Here is a 19,372-nt window from a genome sequence, read left to right on the forward strand (position 1 = left end):
GTCAAATAATACAATAATAATAATAACAGTTTGACAGTTCATGATAATGAACAAGTTGCATGTTTATTATGCTCTGTGTGCTGACAGAAAAAGTGCAAACGCATAATATTGATAAATTATAATATAGGTAAAAAAAAAAAATAGGTAATACAACAATCTAGTTTAATCAATCCCCAGCTGTAGACTACATATTTTTGACAAATTGACAATTGGATAATGGATAACAATGTGTTGATACTAGAGAAAGAGAGAGAGAAAAGGCTCTGAAAGAGAGGGTGGGACAACGTTCTTGATTGTAACACCCAAGTATGAGAAGAAAGTTGATTTTAACTAGTATGAAACACAGTAATCTAGCTCAGAACTTAAAAACGTCAAAAAACAAAGCAAACACACAGGTATTAATATTCCTATAACTATTTTAATATCAAATGTGTGTGAAACAGTGTTTATGTGTGTGTGAGTGAGTGAGTGACAGAGCGACTAACTTTACATTATTTCCACTCGACGTCACTGGCGCTGCCATTCTTCTCTCATCTGAGGTAAAAAAATGTCCCGTGGTGCGCGTGCACGGTGCACTCCCCTAATCTGATACTGTGGGCGATATTTTCAGCGCCCCCAAACCATAAAATTTGACGGCGCTGATTGGCGAAATATAAACTTTTTTGCATAGCAACCGGGGAACCATTGGCTTAAATTCCAGCACTGTGGGGCTGAGCGAACTGGCGCCCTGAGAAGACAGCCTATTGGCTATACTACTACACCAACATGATAAAAGTAACGAAAGTGAATGCAAATATAATTCTGGTGAGTTCAAAACACTTTTCAAAGTAAAACCATTATTAGCATATAATTAACAAAGATTATTTTTCAAAATGATAAATTATAATATATATTAAAAAAACAGACAGACAGGTCGGAGGGAGGGCGGCGCCCCAGCGCCCTCTATGGGCGAGCCGCCCCTGTGTTGGACTCAATATATTATTCCTTACAACCCACTAAAGATCCAGTGATCCATGGATATTGACATGCAGCCAGGAATCGTGTTGCCTGACATTTATGTTTTCCTGATTTCAACACCAGGGAAATAAAAGCAATATATACCTAAAAGCCCTAAAACTTTATCTTTTTTTGGTCAGTGTTTATTAAAAAACATCCAACAATGCAGAATATGCAATGTAAATATTTAATTGATGAGTTGTTAATATATATAACAATACAAAATATATGGGTATGGTTTTACACCTAAATTCAGCATATTGACACAAAATGATAATTGAGCATCCACCTTTTGCTGACTGGAGTCCAGTTGTTTCTGTGAATTGCAGCGATCCATTTGCTCCTCTTTCTATAGCAGTCTATATAAATATACCTCTGACTTTTTGTCAAATCTAGTTGTACAGTTAATTGCAAAGCTCTTTCCCACTTTACATGTGTTGTGTTTGTTTTTTGCGGCATTCATGCTGAAAACAAAAACAGCCGCTCAGTTTTTTTGCCACTCACTGTGAGTAACTTCAGGCACTCCGGCCGACGGTGACGTCACGCGTATTCCCTCTATAATAGGCTACTTTTATCAGCTTGACGTAGAACTAATGCTCCATGCATAAGGCATTTCACTAACTATTCGTGTATCTTTCATGATCAGCACTGTCAACATATGTGAATGTATGATAACGAAAACAGTTAGTATAGACTGAACAATTTCAGTGTAACAGTAAGATTGTAGTAAGTAACATTACTATACTGAACGTGTATGGAAATGTGTATTATAAATAATATGATAGTAGTGGGATGAGTGACGTTAGACAGTAGATACATAAAATAAAAGTTACATCCTAAAGCACTTACTTTTTGTTATCCTGGAACAGTCTTTTGTATTAATTTCATGTCTCATGTATGTTGTACTTTACCTTGCTATTTCATTACAGTTTACCATTATTTCAGCATATCTGAAAACGTATAATTTATCACAATAAAAATAGCGGAGGTCTCTCCATAATTGATCCATGTTTTCATCCAAGTCGATCGATTCACGTTTGGCCTGACAAGTGGATCATTGTAATGTGTGATTACAACCCCTGTGAAGTTGAGCATCCTGATATTCCTCTTTATATATATATATATATATATATATATATACAGTATATATATGGATAGATGCAAAAGCCTCTAAGTGCCATTTGAAATTTTCTTCTAGAATGATCATTTTTATCAAGCTTGTATATTTAAGTTCAGTGATTTCACTTAAATGTCAATGATAATTACCTATTAATTGTTATTTAAGTGAAATTACTGAACTTAAATATACAAGTTTGATAAAAATCATCATTAAAGAAGAAAATTTCAAATGGCATTTAGAGGCTTTTGCATCTGAACTCTTCATATATACAGTATAGGACAAGTATATATAGTATAGATAATAGATGTATTGCACAAACCATTACATAACTCTATTTTTGCGCAAACCATTGAGTAACATTGTATAGGCCATTTGGTTAGCTCTTGCGATATCAGCTCTTTCCTGTGCTCGACCAGATCAAACCAACAGCTATATGTGATGCGACACTTCCCATGCCTTCCGTGCTACAATTTGCATGTTAAAGTCTGCGCGTCTTCTTTCATCTCTGCTCTTGATGTTGAAAGCACAAATGCTGGGAAAGAGTAAACAAAGGACGAGTGAGGTCCGGTCAGTCACAACGGCTCAGCCCGAGTGGAACATGAAATGCTCAACATGTTGGAAGTCTCTGCTGATGACAAGTGTGTGTCAGATGTCATGATATTTTGTGGGCACTGAAAATGCTTGTGTACGCACGCACGTCTGCCCACAAGATGAGATTTGCATTTGCATTATACGTACTGAAAAAAATGAGGTCAACATTTCCGATGTTTATTCTTCAAGGACATTTGTAAAACAGCGTCACAATTGTTTGGAAGGTTAATTCTCTTCATCTTCATCAGGCAAAGAAAACCACTGATGCAGGAAGGAGATCCAGTCAGATTCATGAGTCAATGTATTTATTAACAGCAGACAATCAAATAATAAATGAAGAGTAAAATTAATTCACCCATAATCGGGATTACAATTTTGCAACGCATTCTCATGCTAGGGCGTCATCTAACTGACGCTTTTGACCATGCGTCTAAATCCGACAGTTAGATGATGCGGGTGGGTTTAGAGTTAGACCACTAGGAGGCGCATCTCATATTGATGCTAAAGGGTGCCATGTGCGTCAATGTTGACGGATGGTCAAATGCGTCAGTTATATGACGCCTTGGTATGAGAACGGGCGAATTTTAATAAGGAAACATTCAATGATCAGTTAAAATTACTTCTAGTTTCTAAGCAAAATAAAAATTAACACACTCTGAGTATAATATTCTTAGCCTAAAGATAATTAAAGTTAGTTGAAAGATCTCTCTTTGAAAAGACAGGTTGCAACTGAGCAAGGTCTGATTCCATAGAGTGCAGAAACCGATCTCCATATAACACAGGTGCTTATCGGAACAGAGCTAAGTTCCTCTTTTCATAGTATATTACATCGAACCTAAGTTAATCAGCTACATTTAAGGCATAAAATTAACACATACATTTCCAATGATATAAATGATTAATGTTAAAACATAAGCTAATGATAAAACATAAGCAAGAGACATCCTTTTTTTTTATTCCGATCAACTTAATCAGTGAATTAACCAATCAACCAATGAAAAAAAATCGTTTAAACTTATTAAACTTCCTGAACAAGCTCAAGGTGTTTTAGTTGCGATGCCTGCGACAGATACGAGTTACACTTTGAACGTATCCAGAATGAAGTCATTTATCAGTGATGCAAGCTGACAACCAGCAATAGAGAAACAGACACATGGCGGGTGCAATAGTTTGACTGAGTCTGGAGAATGACCGACATCAGATTCAAATACCGAATCCTCTGGAGAACACAACCTTCCCGTAGGAAAGACTAGACAATGGCACCAAAGAAAACGTCTTGCGACCAAAGATTAGTTAAAGATATATACAGTATGTTTGCTGCTACGATCTAATACGTCCAGTGAAAAATGCAGCATGAAATGGCGTATTGATCGAAACATGGCGCTAAAACTTAAAACTGCTTAGGCTACTTCAAGCTCCATTAGCAAAATGGGCACCCCAAGTTGCCCTCGTTTCCCAAGCCCTAACAGCGTTCATAAGCCGCGTTTCCACCGCAGGAAGTTTCCCCAGGAACTAGGAACTTTGGGGTGGTACTCGGTGTGTTTACACAACAGGAACCAGGGACTAAATGAAGTTCCGGGTAAAATATCCCCCCCCCCAGAAAGTTCCTGCTGGCGAGATGGTACTTTTTCAGAGTTCAGGAACTTTCGGGGTGGGACTTGTGCGCTGAACAATGCTGATTGGTTCTTACCACGCTATTCTTTCTGTCCGATGGCGCGCGTTCGTCCCATCCATCTCACGGTCAATGTCCGCTGATAAAAAACGTCTACTTTTATATTTTTTATTTATATCTTTTCTGCCGTTTTGTTAATTGCCTCGTTAGTAAACCAATCGCACACAATAGCAGCAAAGCTTGAATCTCCTCTATAGAAAACTCAAAACAAACGTGCAGGCTAGGAAGAGCAGTCGCACGCAGTTTAACATAATCTTCCCGCCTCGGACTGGTACTTTAGTACGCGGTGTAAACGCAGTAAGCAAGCGGTCTGGGGAAGAAAAGTTCCTGGGACAAATAGTTCCTGGTAATTGCGGTGGAAACGCGGCTATATTCTCCTCTTTTTTTCAGTGCACATTAAAACCACAATTGCCAAAGTGTGATGCTGATAACGTTTTATTCTTCTATACTAACTTGCTTCGTAGCCTACGATTCAATCGGTGTCATCATCGTGAATATGTGTCGCTGTTACGTTTAACATTTCCTATGACTCTTAAAAATACAATGATGAGACAAAGCATTATGGCCAGTCACAGGTGAAGTGAATATCATTGATCATCTCCTAACAAGGCCACATATCAAGGTCTGGAAAGATCGTAATCAATGTGTTGGATGCAGGGGTAAAGAGCAGGAATAAAGATCTGAGTGACTTTGACAAAGGCCAGATTGATATGGCAAGGCGAGTGGGTCAGAGTGTCTCTGAAATGACAAGGCTTGTGGGTTGCTCAAGGGTCAGCAGTAGCTAATGAGAATTATCAATAATGGTCCGAGGAGGGACAAACCGCAAACCTCCACAGGGTGTTTTTAACTTGAGCGCCTCATTTTCAGAGCGATATGTATGCGCAAGACTGCTAAAGGATATAGCTACACTAATCCCGATTCATTTTTTTGTCTACAATCTACATTTTGGCCTTCCATCAACACTTTAGTCTCTCAGTATCCTCTCAGTGAGCTTTTATTATGTGTGTGCACCTATATTCTACTATAATGCTAGCCTGGCTAACGCCAGATCACTTATCATTGAGAATGAGACGAGAATGAATAAAATCGCGCTGCGGCAAGGCAGCATAGGGAAACACGAGGCTATAATACATAACCACAAATATTCTGTTTTCTGCATGCAAACGTTAAACATTCTCAGAAATATCTCACCTACGTAAACATTTTCTGACCTTCAAGAGTCTATTAGGAGTCTATTATTTGTTTTTAATGGTTCTGTCTCTCATAAATGTTGTTAATCTAATTTATTTGCTCTATTCCAAAACTTAATGAGCTGACAATAAGGAGGCAGTATTTTAAGCTGGATGTTTCAAATGGAATCACATGGATCTTTCATAAAGGCAATCCCAGAATGCATTGCAATTAGGTGAGAGAAATGTCATGCCAATTATCAATAGAATGTCAGTGTTAATTATAAATTTACTTCTATTTTTTTTTTTTTTCAGCGAGGCCCCCGGTAAATCTGATTTTATTCAATAAAGTTCTGCTAACCCAGAAGCTTGATTCACCAAGGTAACTTCGATAAAAACTTTTATGTTATTTGAAGCCTAAATACAACAGCCAGAAGTAAAATGCTAAACGAACTACACCACAGTCATTCAAAAAACCCATCCGACTTCGAGGCGATGGGACCAGAAGTGCTAAAATGCTAACGCTTCTCTTTTTTTAGCCTTGAGGTTTTGGCCTCCCTGCAGATCTCTATTCCTAAGTAGATAAAAATGTTAACAACATGTAAACCTCAAACTGGAATCAACAATGGGTTCAGAACTGGTCACGCTTATGCCCCATTCCCACTAAAATCTTTACCTATGAGAGCTGTTAAAACTTAGCATTCTTGGGAGTGATGTGTCCATCCGTTGAACCCTATAAAAGCTTTCATTTCTAAAGGCCTTTTGAAGTAGGTTTATTTTAGAAGAGTAGCTTAACTTAGCATGGTGCCAGCTATGCCAAAGGCAAGGGTTCAATTCCAGGGAACACACATGGAAACAGCAATGTACCTTGAATGCCAATTATCTGCCATGGATCAAATAAGATGTGCAGAGATACAAGAGGCAACACACCAGTGGTAGACTTTTAAGCACTTCTGTTTGGAAAGATGCTACATGGCTACCACAATTATTATTCCTTCCAAGTGCCCTGCGTAGAAATTTATGCCATTTGAAACTCACAATGTGAGACGCGTCTTCCATGCAGAATGCTATTTGCGAGCCATATCAGAGGACGAGCGAGTTATTATATTTTGATTACGCATTACAAACGCATGCAACAGTTAATTGTTCACAATAGCACCGAGAACACGCTTTAAGAAAGCCAATTTTCATTTCAATTAGGATCCTGCCTTAAAAAGTAGCTATTTAGGCAGTGAGGCAGCTCATTAGGTTTGGAACAGAGCTGGAGAACTCAACCCATGCGAATGGAAAGAAACCCGAACTAGAACAATACACTGTGTGCCAAGGAATGCTGTACAACTCAAAATAAAAGTTCAATACCTCAGTTTTTGTCTATTGTTTAGACCCTGAGTGCAGCATTTTGGGTATAAGCGATGGGTATAACATAAGAGAGTCATTTTTTGCTAAATATATCAGATTATTAACACGGAGGCTTCTGATCATTGAGTTTGTGGGAAAATCAATCTGTCCAGAATCACCTCTTTCTGACTAATATGCTCATGCTGGTCAGGTACCTGAGCTAATGGCTCCCAAAGCACTTCTGTCAATGAGAAAGCTTCTATTAATTATTCAGTCTCACTAAGGCTCTGAAACCACAGTGATACCTTGTGCGGTATTCACAACAGTCTGCAGCCAGTGCTGACACAGGGCAAGTCAGCTTTTAGTGTATTTCCCCCTTGATTGGATAATTAGAAAACGGTGAAATTAGACACCTTAGAAAATGTGAAATGTGTTGCAGGCTTATAGACAACGGGATGGGATTGGGGCTAGTTGTCACGCAGAGCAGTTGGGCCACGTTGTTCCAATTTTAAACCATTTGTTAATTATTGTTTCTTTTAGTCAAAAACTATTTCATACTTTGATTGAAAAATAAATTGATTTTTTTAAATGGCATTTATGACAGATATTGGGAATATAAATCATCATAGTATGAGCTCTAAAATATAGCCTGTTGTTGGTAAGAAATTGCAATTTGACTTACTGACAGACTTGACAGACTTACTGTGTTGCATCAGAAAATGTGCTAGGTACCTATTGTGTTACAAAACACGTTAGCTGTTATTGAGGCCAGGACACCTGGTTTCATTGTATGGTAATAACACATAAATAAACTACAGCTGTAATCAGGGGCGGCTCGCCCATAGAGGGCGCTGGGGCGCCGCCCTCCCTCCGACCTGTCTGTCTGTTTTTTTAATATATATTATAATTTATCATTTTGAAAAATAATCTTTGTTAATTATATGCTAATAATGGTTTTACTTTGAAAAGTGTTTTGAACTCACCAGAATTATATTTGCATTCACTTTCGTTACTTTTATCATGTTGGTGTAGTATAGCCAATAGGCTGTCTTCTCAGGGCGCCAGTTCGCTCAGCCCCACAGTGCTGGAATTTAAGCCAATGGTTCCCCGGTTGCTATGCAAAAAAGTTTATATTTCGCCAATCAGCGCCGTCAAATTTTATGGTTTGGGGGCGCTGAAAATATCGCCCACAGTATCAGATTAGGGGAGTGCACCGTGCACGCGCACCACGGGACATTTTTTTTTACCTCAGATGAGAGAAGAATGGCAGCGCCAGTGACGTCGAGTGGAAATAATGTAAAGTTAGTCGCTCTGTCACTCACTCACAGAGGTATGCAGCAAAGCATTTGTGAAGCCACAACACACACAACCTTGAGGCGGATAGGCTACAACAGCAAAAGACCCACCGGGTACCACTTCTCCACTACAAATACGAAAAAGAGGCTACAATTTACAAGAGCTCACCAAAATTGGACAGTTGAAGACTGGAAAAATGTTGCTTGGTCTGATGAGTCTCGATTTCTGTTGAGACATTCAGATGGTAGAGTCAGAATTTGGCGTAAACAGAATGACAACATGGATCCATCATGCCTTGTTACCACTGTGCAGGCTGGTGGTGGTGGTGGTGTAATGGTGTGGTTTTTTTGGCACACTTAGTGCTAATTAGGCATTGTTTAAATGCCACGGCCTACCTGAGCATTGTTTCTGACCATGTCCATCCCTTTATGGCCACCATATCCATCCTCTGATGGCTACGTCCAGCAGGATAATGCACCATGTCACAAAGCTCGAATCATTTCAAATTGGTTTCCTGAACATGACAATGAGTTCACTGTACTAAAATGGCCCCCACAGTCACCAGATCTCAACCCAGAGCATCTTTGGGATGTGGTGGAACAGGAGCTTCGTGCCCAGGATGTGCATCCCACAAATCTCCAGCAACTGCAAGATGCTATCCTATCAATATGGGCCAACATTTCTAAAAAATGCTTTCAGCATCTTGTTGAATCAATGCCACGTAGAATTAAGGCAGTTCTGAAGGCGAAAGGGGGTCAAACACAGTATATGTTCCTAATTATCCTTTAGGTGAGTGTATGTAGCCTACAGTATAAGCGCATTGGATCAAATGATGTAGTACTTTTAAAGTGGGATCAAGGATTTTGTAGTAATCACGGACGGCTTGAAAAGTTGTATAAACACAACAGAAATTGTTGGTCAAAAGATGTTGAAATCCTGTGAGAGGAATGACAAACGAAAGTCAGCAGCAGACAAGAAAAAAACACATAAGTTTGAATTTTAAGCACGAAAAAAAAAACGTTGTCACTGGTAGATAGTTAATCATATTTGAAATTTTATGAACAGCAATATAAAATGATTAATCAGAATAAACGGCTAATTTTGAATGGTAGTAATAGTGTAGTTAGGATATCTACCAGCAGGGGCTAACTGTTGACGGCGTGGCCCCTTGGACGGTTAAATTCATTCTTCCACTGAGCAGGAGGATGAATGTGTGGGGGAGTGGGAGTGAGTCCAAATGGATCACGTGGGATTCTCCTCTAAGTAGGCAGTGACGTCGCAGGGTCTCAGTCAGTCAGTCAGCGAGCGGCGTCATTTCAACAGCTGCTTCCCCTCCCTCTATCCCATTCCCACCCCACACATCATTTGGAGAAGAGGACAGGCTTCGCTGTTTTCTACTGCACTTCGTTCGGGCTCGTGTTCCGTTATACCAGGCTCGGAGAGGCCGTTATTCTGTCAGGAAGAAACACCCTGCTCGCGTGCATCCGCTGTTTCCCCCCTCCCCGTTACTCCACCGGACATGTCTCTTCATGACTGCGAACGCGCGACGTAGAATGTGACCGTTGAAGTTATTTTTTGTTTATTTACTTGTCTTTCCTCCGTCCCCGCTGCTGTTTATATTTGTGACGAAATTACATGCATTCGCATTAACGGACGAAGAAGTAGCGGTCTCAGGGACATATACCACAGAAATGCATGGGAGATGAAGCCTAATGTGTACATTGCCAGACAACAATAGCCCCTGAAAGATGGAAGGAGGGGTTGTGCTTCACGAATTTAAGATGGGAAACGAAGGAATTAGCTTAAGTTCTTGTGAGTAACAGTGGAGAGGTGGTTTATCGTCGGGGTTAATTTATATTTTTTGGCTGAAGGGAATGATGGCGCGTGGTGCGGGTCGACAGACGGCGCGCGCATCTTTCTACTTTGTCACAGAGTGAGGTAGGTCTCCAAATATATATATATATCTCAATATAATGTTGATTTTTCTAAGTCTAATTACTCCTTAAGATGAACTAATCTTAATTATAAACACCATAATGCATACTGAGAAAGAAAATGATCAGTTAACATTCTGTAAACAGAATGAATGTTATTAAAGGACATTGCAGAAAACTTGATTCAATGCTTCGGTACTGTCAACACCAGAAGTGACCGACACAAAAATACAAACACACATAGCTCTTGCATGTAATTTGATCGTAGTTTAACCAAGAATATACATAAATGTTGCATTAAAAGTGACTGCTATGGTACCAGCTGGTAAATTAACACAGCTGCTTGGTTAGATGGACTTTTGCAAGCTGACCACCACCACCCATGGCTTGCACTTTTAAGCCTTGGTTATAATAAAAAAAGATCAGTTGGACTTGGCCCCCAGTCTTTCTTCCAGTCGCTCAGGTAATAAAAACCTTGAGAACAAAATGTGAAATGTGAAAAAAAAAAAGCTAAAGTAGGGCCTTTAAATAATAATGCATAAAAAAATATTGCAGTTCATTAAAAGCACTGTAACATTGTTCATTGCAGCGACACTGGCAGATTGTGACAGTAATGTGCGTGATCAACAAACCTATTTGCTCTTGTGGGAAATGAGATTTCACATTAGTCACATAAGCCATATGACAAAAAAACAATTGAAAAAACGTGCTGAAGTATGGAAGGGCCAATATGTATGCTGGCTTGCTCCAAGTATCTTGTACAGATTATTCTGCAATAGTCTGTGTGTTTAATTTGGCCACAGTTCTCTTTTAGCAGAATTTGGGGGGATGGTATTCATCTCAGTCCAAGTTAGATGACACATACTCTGACTTGAGAATAAAATGCTTTGAGCTTCTTCCTCACAATGTTCAATTCATTAAATTCACCTTTCAAAGGAACATTCACAAACTTCTGAATGAGGTTTATAAAGACCCATGGCATTTGAGTAATGGATGCAATTATATTTAAAACGAATATGTCCCAGTAAGGGCCATAGTGAATGGTTTAAGAAAACATTCAAATGTGGTGTCAGATGTGGTATAAATAAACAGCCGTCAAAGATATGAACGGTGACCGTGAAAATGTAGAACTCATGATTTGTTTTCACATGGGACACTCAATGTCAAATTAATCATTTCTCCAGGGAGAATCACTAGTGCATTTGGATATTTATCGAATCTGGTGCGCATTTACATTTCATTTATTGCCCTCCATTTACAAATTATTATTTGTTTAATGTCATTCAGAATGACAGTATTTTAGTTTTACGCTTTAATCTGTTTGCCCAGATTAAGGCAATACATTTAACAACACTAAACATTATTACTTTACAAAAAACATTAATACACAATGCAAATTATTCACAATATTAGACTCACAAAGGGATGTCATTGCAAAAGTGAATAACATTGAATTCCTTATTACATTGAATATGACGTTCACATGGATAGCCAATAGAAAATGTTCAACAATTGCATTGGTTATGAGAAAAAAATGTTCTGAAAAATTCTAGGCAAAACCATGGGAGCTCTGCGTTAAAAAGCTCCTGCATTTATTATTATAGGCTACACTGATTGCCGAGTTATGCTGATCTCCATCATAATAACTTTGTTTGCAGGTGTTTCCTATTAGAAGTCTAATAGTCTCATGTTGCTCTTCTAATTGCTGACCGCTGTGGCCACATCATGCTCTTAATTTACGTAACTGTTTGAAATGGAAATTGAAATGAAAGCAGCTGATTTTAGGAACTCCTCTCTGACGTTAGCCAATACACAACTATTTATTTATTCTCTTGGTCCTCCAAACAAGCATGTGTTCGATTGACAAAAAACAAAAACACATAGGGCCAAGTGAGTGCAGTACGTAGGGTTCTCTAGTGAGGCTCTCATTACAGGATATCAAATGGATGACAAAAGAAACCTTTGGAGCATTTCATTCGCTCTGTTCTGAAGTGTGTTAACCTTTAAAGTAAAGCCAGGCTTAGCCTCTTTCCATCTTACTGTAATTGCCCACGCTGGGTGAGCACATTTGGTTGAAAAGGTTATCATCCTCTGATCCAGTTGTTGCAACAAAACAGGGCACAATCCACATAGACAAACATTTAGGTGGTTGGTAGGTAAGTACAATGATAGCACATGAAACTCTCCACAAATAGGGCAAAAAATAGGGCCTGGAATTTATTTATATTTTTTCAATAATGGTAAATCAGTAAAAAGAGACAAGAAAAATGTTGGTCGTCAACCTTCACACTAAATGTTAATTGAGCTTTGGATTATGGTATATGATGTTTGTGCATTTCTGTTACCCTGTTACAAATTGCACATATGACAGGTTTTTATTTACCTACAAAATCTATGATAAAGTTAATCCAATTCATTTATGAAATATTATTAGAGATGCACCGATACTCACGAATTTCTCAGCTGATCATGATAGTTGATTATTCAGAATGATATTGGCCGATACCGATAATTTGTTGTTGTTTTTTTATGGGAAAAAAAATCTCGCCCAAATAATGCTGCAAACTATACAGAGAACCCTCTCCTTTGGTACACCTATAATATTGTTAACAATTAACAACAGATGTATTATATTAAACTGCTGTTTATTTTCAGATATAATAGTCTAATTACATCCAAATAAAAACTGAAATGTAATTCAGCTCAGGTGCACATATAAGGTAGTCTTCATGGCAAACATATTTAAATATACATTAACAGTAAATCTCCTCTTTAGTGTTTTTTTATATATCTAACTAACAAACTGATCATCAGATACCTTTACTGAGGTAAACTCAACGTTAAGTGACGTTGCGCACAAGCTGTTTTATTGACATCTTTCCGCGAATACTGATTGAGTAATTACATTAGACATGATACTGATTTCTGTAAGTTGTAGTGTTTTTTTCTGTATACCTTCTAATGTTCATTCATGTTTTTTCGAGCTGTAGCTTGTATTAAAGCGGGAGAGATGACTGAGATGCTACATTGATCTGTCACGTCACATTTAAGACCGTCAAAACGGCATTTATTGTTTGAATTTTGGGTAACACTTTACAATAAGGTTCATTTATTAAACATTAGTTAATGTACTAACTAACCATGAGCAATACATTTGTTACAGTATTTATTAATCTTTGTTAACATTGGTTAATACAAATAAAGCTGTTCATTGTTTGTTCATGTTAGTTCACAGCACATTAACTAATGTTGGGGATTAACAAATAAATGCTGAAGAAGTATTGTTCATTCTTGGATAATGTTTACTAATGTAGTGTTACCGAATTTTGTGATAAAAGAATTTTTTTAGAAGTAAAAAAATCTACTTTTATGTAGCTGTTTTAAGCTGTTAATGCGTTATTGTCGTATCTACTTGCCCCAAATTTAACACAAGAAATTTTCTTCACACACAGTATGAGTTGCAGTCAGACACGTTTTTTCCGCACCCTTTTGATTGACAGGATATAATCGGCACCGATAATCGTTTTTTTAGACACTTTTATAAAAAAATTGCTTTTATCGGCCAATATCGATAATTGGCTGATACACCGGTGCATCTCTAAATATAATCATTTACACAGTGGTTGTCAACTTGTTTTCATGGCAAATTTATTTAAACACATGAGATAATCAAGACATTACTAACAGGTTAAGAAAATATAATGAATAGGATAATATAGTCCTGTCACGTCTTGTTTGGGTTCATGTTTCATGTCTTGACATGTCATCCTGCCATGTGTTCCCCGTGTGATTGTGTCACATTGGTACATTGTTTTATTGTGCACAGGTGTCCCTTGTCTTGTTCATTAGTCTTGTGTGTATTTAAGCCCTCATGTTTTCCACTTGTCCATGTCAAGTTAGGCTATTGTATCATTGTAACCTCTGTTGATAAGTTCCTGTTCTTCTTTTGAGTTTCATGACATGCTTATGTTTTGTGTTTGAACATGTTTGAAAAAAACTGCACTCCAGACAACTTGCCTCCAGTGGACTAACTGTTATATACAAAATGCTTCTTTCTGGAGTTAATTTCTCAAGTGAACTAAATGCTGTCAACACTAAATGCCTGAGATAAATGTAATGCTACGTAACTATACATGTAATTATAAATGTAATGTAACCCAAGAGGATAGAAAGAACATTTAAACATTGCTCTGAAATGAGTCTGAACAAAACATGAATTTCGAAATCACAACCTCTGCTTTGCCTTTGTAATAATTTTCTTCTATTTTTGTTCACCATTACTGGGCAGAGGTTCTAGAATCTAATAAACCCCTGTGTGAGAAAGCAATGGTAAAGAGAGGAAATTGCTAGCAGGGAGGCCTATCCCTCTGGTGCAGTGTTGATAAGTTTAAGGTGGAGGGTGAATAAGGGGTGAGGGCTGTTATCACTCGCAGCTTCTGGCTGCGTTTCCTGCAACACTGCTTGCTGGAGCCTGTAAATTCATTTTGACGGATACTTCCCCTCTCTGGCTGTTAGAGTGCAACTGGGTAGGGAGGTGGCTTCGAGGGTCTCTGAGGCAGCAGTGTTCACACTGAATGCCATGTTGTGCAAACCTGCAATTTAAACTCTCACGCAGGGCAGTAAAAGTTAGCTCATGATATGCAGAGACCCCGTTAGCAATCTCCTCCACAGTGTTGCCATGCACATCAAATGTAGGAGTCTGAAAAATCATTAGGTTGTTGCTGTAGAGAGAAGGTTTGTGCTGTCAAAAACCTTGTTTATGAAAATCACACATGAATTATGAAAGAATTCAATTAATGCCACTTGCCAAAATGACTACTACTGTAGCAGTATACCGCTCATAAATGTAATTTAAGATCTTCTGGTATCCATGTGACACCACCCAGTATTATTCATTGGTTTTCTCTTCTCGTTCTTAGATCACAGAGACATCAGTCTAAGTAAGCCGTCGTCCTTCAGAAGGAAACTGGCCCAAAGCATGACCGTCTGCCACTGGAGAGGGTCAGAGAATCGCATCCCTGCAACTCTCATGAACAGTTTGTCATCCCCCTCGTAGGTCCACCTGCGGCCCTGAACACACCCATCTGCCAGCTCAGATAACCCTCAGGCTGTTTGCAACACATGTTTGATGTGATTGGTTGTGACCGCCGCGCTTTGCTAAGCAGCCCCGCTCTACATCATGCAGTGGCGTCGGCGACACTGCTGCCCCATCAAGATGACCTGGAATGTCAAGCGGTCACTCTTCCGCACACATGTAGCAGGCCTTCTCTCGCTGGCCTCAATCTTCGCCCTGTTTCTCATCTACTGCCACCAGGATTTGCTGCAGGGCCGGAGTTGGTTGCGAGACAACCCTTTGGTTTACACCATGCGGGGTTTGCGCCCCCACAAGGAGCGTGCGAAGGGAAACCAAAGCTCACTGCGTAGCCTCTGGAAAGACAATACTTATGTGCTCCCCAAACCGTCTGTTAACTTCAATTCGAGTTCTCACCAGGCGGAGATTACCGCCCGGGGGATAGTAGGACTGGAGATCTCGCCGAGCGGCAACAACTCGAACACCAACAGCAACACCAAGAGCTTGCACAGGGAAATGGGAGTGGGAGGCCGTCTGGCAGCCCAGCCTTATCACTGGCTGCTTAATGAGCCCTACAAGTGCAACGAAAGCACTCCCTTCCTGGTTTTGCTAATTGCTGCGGAGCCAAGGCAGTTGGAGGCGAGGAACGCCATCAGACAGACCTGGGGCAACGAGAGCGTGGCCATGGGTTATGGGTTTGTGCGGCTCTTTCTGCTGGGAAGAATACCCAATGCGTATCCTCAGAGCTCCATTGACGAGGAGAGCTTGCAGTACCGTGACATCATCCAGCAGGACTTCTTGGACACCTATTACAACCTTACCATCAAGACGTTAATGGGCATGAGCTGGGTTGCTCGCTATTGCCCAAACGCCCGTTATGTCATGAAGACGGACAGTGACATGTTCGTCAACACAGAATATCTCATCCAAAAGCTGCTAAAGCCGAACATGGCACCTCGACTGAATTACTTCACAGGCTACCTAATGAGAGGCTATGCTCCCAACCGCAACAAGGACAGTAAGTGGTACATGCCGCCAGAGCTGTATTCCAGCGAGAGGTACCCTATCTTTTGCTCCGGGACAGGCTATGTATTCTCGGGGGACATGGCTGCGAAAATCTACAATGCCTCGTTGAGTATCCGTCGCCTTCATCTCGAGGATGTGTATGTGGGAATCTGCCTGGCAAAACTGCGGATCGACCCAGTGCCACCACCAAACGAGTTTCTCTTCAACCACTGGAGAGTGTCGTACTCCAGCTGCAAATACAGTCACCTGATCACCTCTCACCAGTTCCAGCCCAACGAACTCATGAAATACTGGAATCACTTGCAAAGCAACAAGCACAATCCTTGCCTTAACATGGCGAAGGATAGGAGTGGGCGACCGCGCCATAGGAAGTTGCAGTGGGAAGGTCTTCTGTGATTAGCCAGGGCTCAGGGGTGCAGTAGTGGTACCACAGCATGTGCAAATTTCAGCAGTTTATGAGGTAGGGAACAGCACAGTGTTTTTTGGTATTGTCAATTAAAACTATTTTTTTAATTTCAGAGAGCTGTTATGTATTGTAAACCTGTCTTTTTAAAGGGAAGCCAGAGACATTGATGTGTGCAGTATCTAGCATGCACAACAAAAACAAGACAATGGTGATACCACAATTTTCAGGTGCCAATTAACCAAGACATATTAAGAGATTTCTCTTCAAGCTAACACCTGACTGATGCTACCAAGGGCCAATTTTATTCGGATCCTCGCCGTTTCTGTATACAAAGGAAGAAAAATTGGGAATATCATATGGTGGTGTATCTGTACTGTGACACATTTCTTTGATTCTCAGAGATGTCCATTCTTGACATTATGAGATGATGTTGATTTTTCTATCTACCTAAAACCTGCAAACGGTTTACAGTAACCAAACCAAATTAAAGGCAGTATGTATAAAAGATAATATATGAAATTGAATTGCATCATAGTCAGATATGATTAAAATAATATTTTTCAAAGATTTTCATTGACTAAATATACAGGTCTGCCCTTGATGAGGGTAAGTTAAAACTATTTATTAAATGTATTTCTTAAACGTATTGTCTCGGACGTGTGGTCATTTAAATAATCTATTACTCGGCATGAGCTAAACCCCAATTTTAAAGTCCCCGTGAACCGGAAGTTGCAAACGATTTTTCTCCAGTGCTGTGACGTATTTCCAAGTGAAACGGAATATTGAACAGAGGGCAGGGTTTTACTCTAGCGCTCCTCCTCTCCATCTCTCGCTCATAGCAAACTAACGGTTTGAGGGGAGTGGTTACGCGTTTCCCCACCCAAACTGTGAAACCTACGTAATCAGAAAAAGAAACCGTTCCAGACCGGAAGTAACTTTTCAGATTTTGATTAAAGATTACTAAGGTAAAACATTTTTTTAATATATATTCACTTGCACGGATTAATTGTTCACCACAAGACTAGTAATATGCGCTAATAAAGTAAATAGGTTCAATTTTGATTTCACGGGGACTTTAATATGTGATTTTTTTTTTGGATTAGACACATTTCACAATACAACCAAATTGTTTTAAATAATGCACCAGGAAATGCATAACATGAAGAGTTGAACACATCTTCGGTTACTACCTCAGTGACCCCGATGAAATCTGACATGAGACTTTAAATCTGATCAAATAAACATTACTTCTAATAATTCACTTCTAATTGACTTTTACAGACAGTTGCACCCTTCATTTGCAAAATTAAAAATGTCTTGGTTGTCAACATTTGCATAATTCATGCAAATTTCAAAGCACTATGGAGAAATATCAACATTCAAATCACCATTATGTACCCATTAAATTAAAATGAGGCTTGAAAAATCCTAGAATCAGTCCCCAGATGGAACCGAAGACTAATGCGTTAATGATAAAGTAGATAGTGTTGCTCTGGGTCAAAATGTATAATTAGTGGGGGGGCTTCACAACACATTAGCAAAGAGTAATTCAATTAAATTGACGCTGGCAACATTTGAAGGGTTTATTTATCATTTTCATTACTCATTTGTCAGTCTAATTTTAATTAACCACATATTCGAGTGACTGTGATAAGTGCGAGATGCAGAGTTTGTGCACCAATTACATGTGACTGAAAAGACATTTCCATGTTTCACAATATAAAAATTATTGTGGCTCAAATGAGAAACTTTACAGCTCTACAGTTCTTTTGAAGATAAAAGAGGGAACTTAACTCCGGGCTTTACTTTGCATGCTCTTGAGGTTTCGTGTCACTTCATCTTTATAAATATAATAACAAAAATAAGAAGTGCTCAAGACTAAATATTACTTAAAACAACATTTGTGGAGTCATATGGACTTTGCACAAAGTTCTACTTTAAAATATGACAAGGTAACACTTAAAAAGTGTAAATTGTCCTGAGCATCATGAAATTGCTTTAGACCCTAAAAACATCCAAGAATTACTTTCTTGCTAGACAGAAGTTAATTTGCTCAACAACATACAATTCCATTGCAATGCAATCCATTAAATCCTCATCTGTTGTTAAGCATTTATCTCCCTCAATTAATAGGAATCAAAGTCGTGGCCAAGGGCGAGAGAATATAAGAAACAGAAGAAGCTTTCATTCCGCCGCAGCCTGTGCAATCACAGAGAAAGATTAGTGCACTTCATCCACAACACTTTGTCCCACTGATTTACCAGAGAGAGAGAAAAACCAAGAGAGAGAAAAAAAATAACTGGGGGCGAGTGATGAATGAACAGCAAAGAGGCTGTGACTGATCAGTATTGAAAACCTGTGCTGCTCTAAACGTGTGAAAAGTGAACCTGGGAAAAGAACTCTGATGTCCACCATGATGGAGTGGCTCGCCAAAAGCCCGGACCCAGAGACGCGTTTCCAGAAATATAGCGGGTACCAGAGTATGATGAATGTCCCAACTTCGCTGAAAGGCAATAGCACAGCAGTGAGATTGGAGAAGTGATTCACAATGATTTTGCATGGTCATTTTTAGACATACAGACAATGCAAATTCAGTTCTTTATTCATGAAAATGATGGTGAATTATTCAGAAATAACGATCTTGCTCCATTATCATCGGGTCTAAAAATATTTTTAGCAGATGTTTTGAAGTAACTTCATACAGTACCTGAGCCAAGATCATGTCTTGCTGTCATCCATGCTTTTGCGGTGTC

The 19,372-nt window shown here is 39.2% G+C and overlaps 1 protein-coding gene across 1 annotated transcript; it reads left to right on the plus strand.

Moving 5' to 3' along the window:
- Positions 1–9,484: 9,484 nt before the first annotated feature.
- Positions 9,485–17,261, plus strand: b3galt2 (beta-1,3-galactosyltransferase 2). The gene is made up of 2 exons (XM_039668701.2): positions 9,485–10,120; positions 15,036–17,261. Exon 2 carries the CDS (start codon positions 15,296–15,298, stop codon positions 16,607–16,609), a length of 1,314 nt encoding a protein of 437 aa, XP_039524635.2. The 5' UTR covers positions 9,485–10,120; positions 15,036–15,295; the 3' UTR covers positions 16,610–17,261.
- The last annotated feature ends 2,111 nt before the right edge of the window (positions 17,262–19,372 follow it).

This window comes from Pimephales promelas, chromosome 2, assembly GCF_988280905.1.
Source record: "Pimephales promelas chromosome 2, fPimPro1.hap1.1, whole genome shotgun sequence".
Taxonomy (NCBI): domain Eukaryota; kingdom Metazoa; phylum Chordata; class Actinopteri; order Cypriniformes; family Leuciscidae; genus Pimephales; species Pimephales promelas.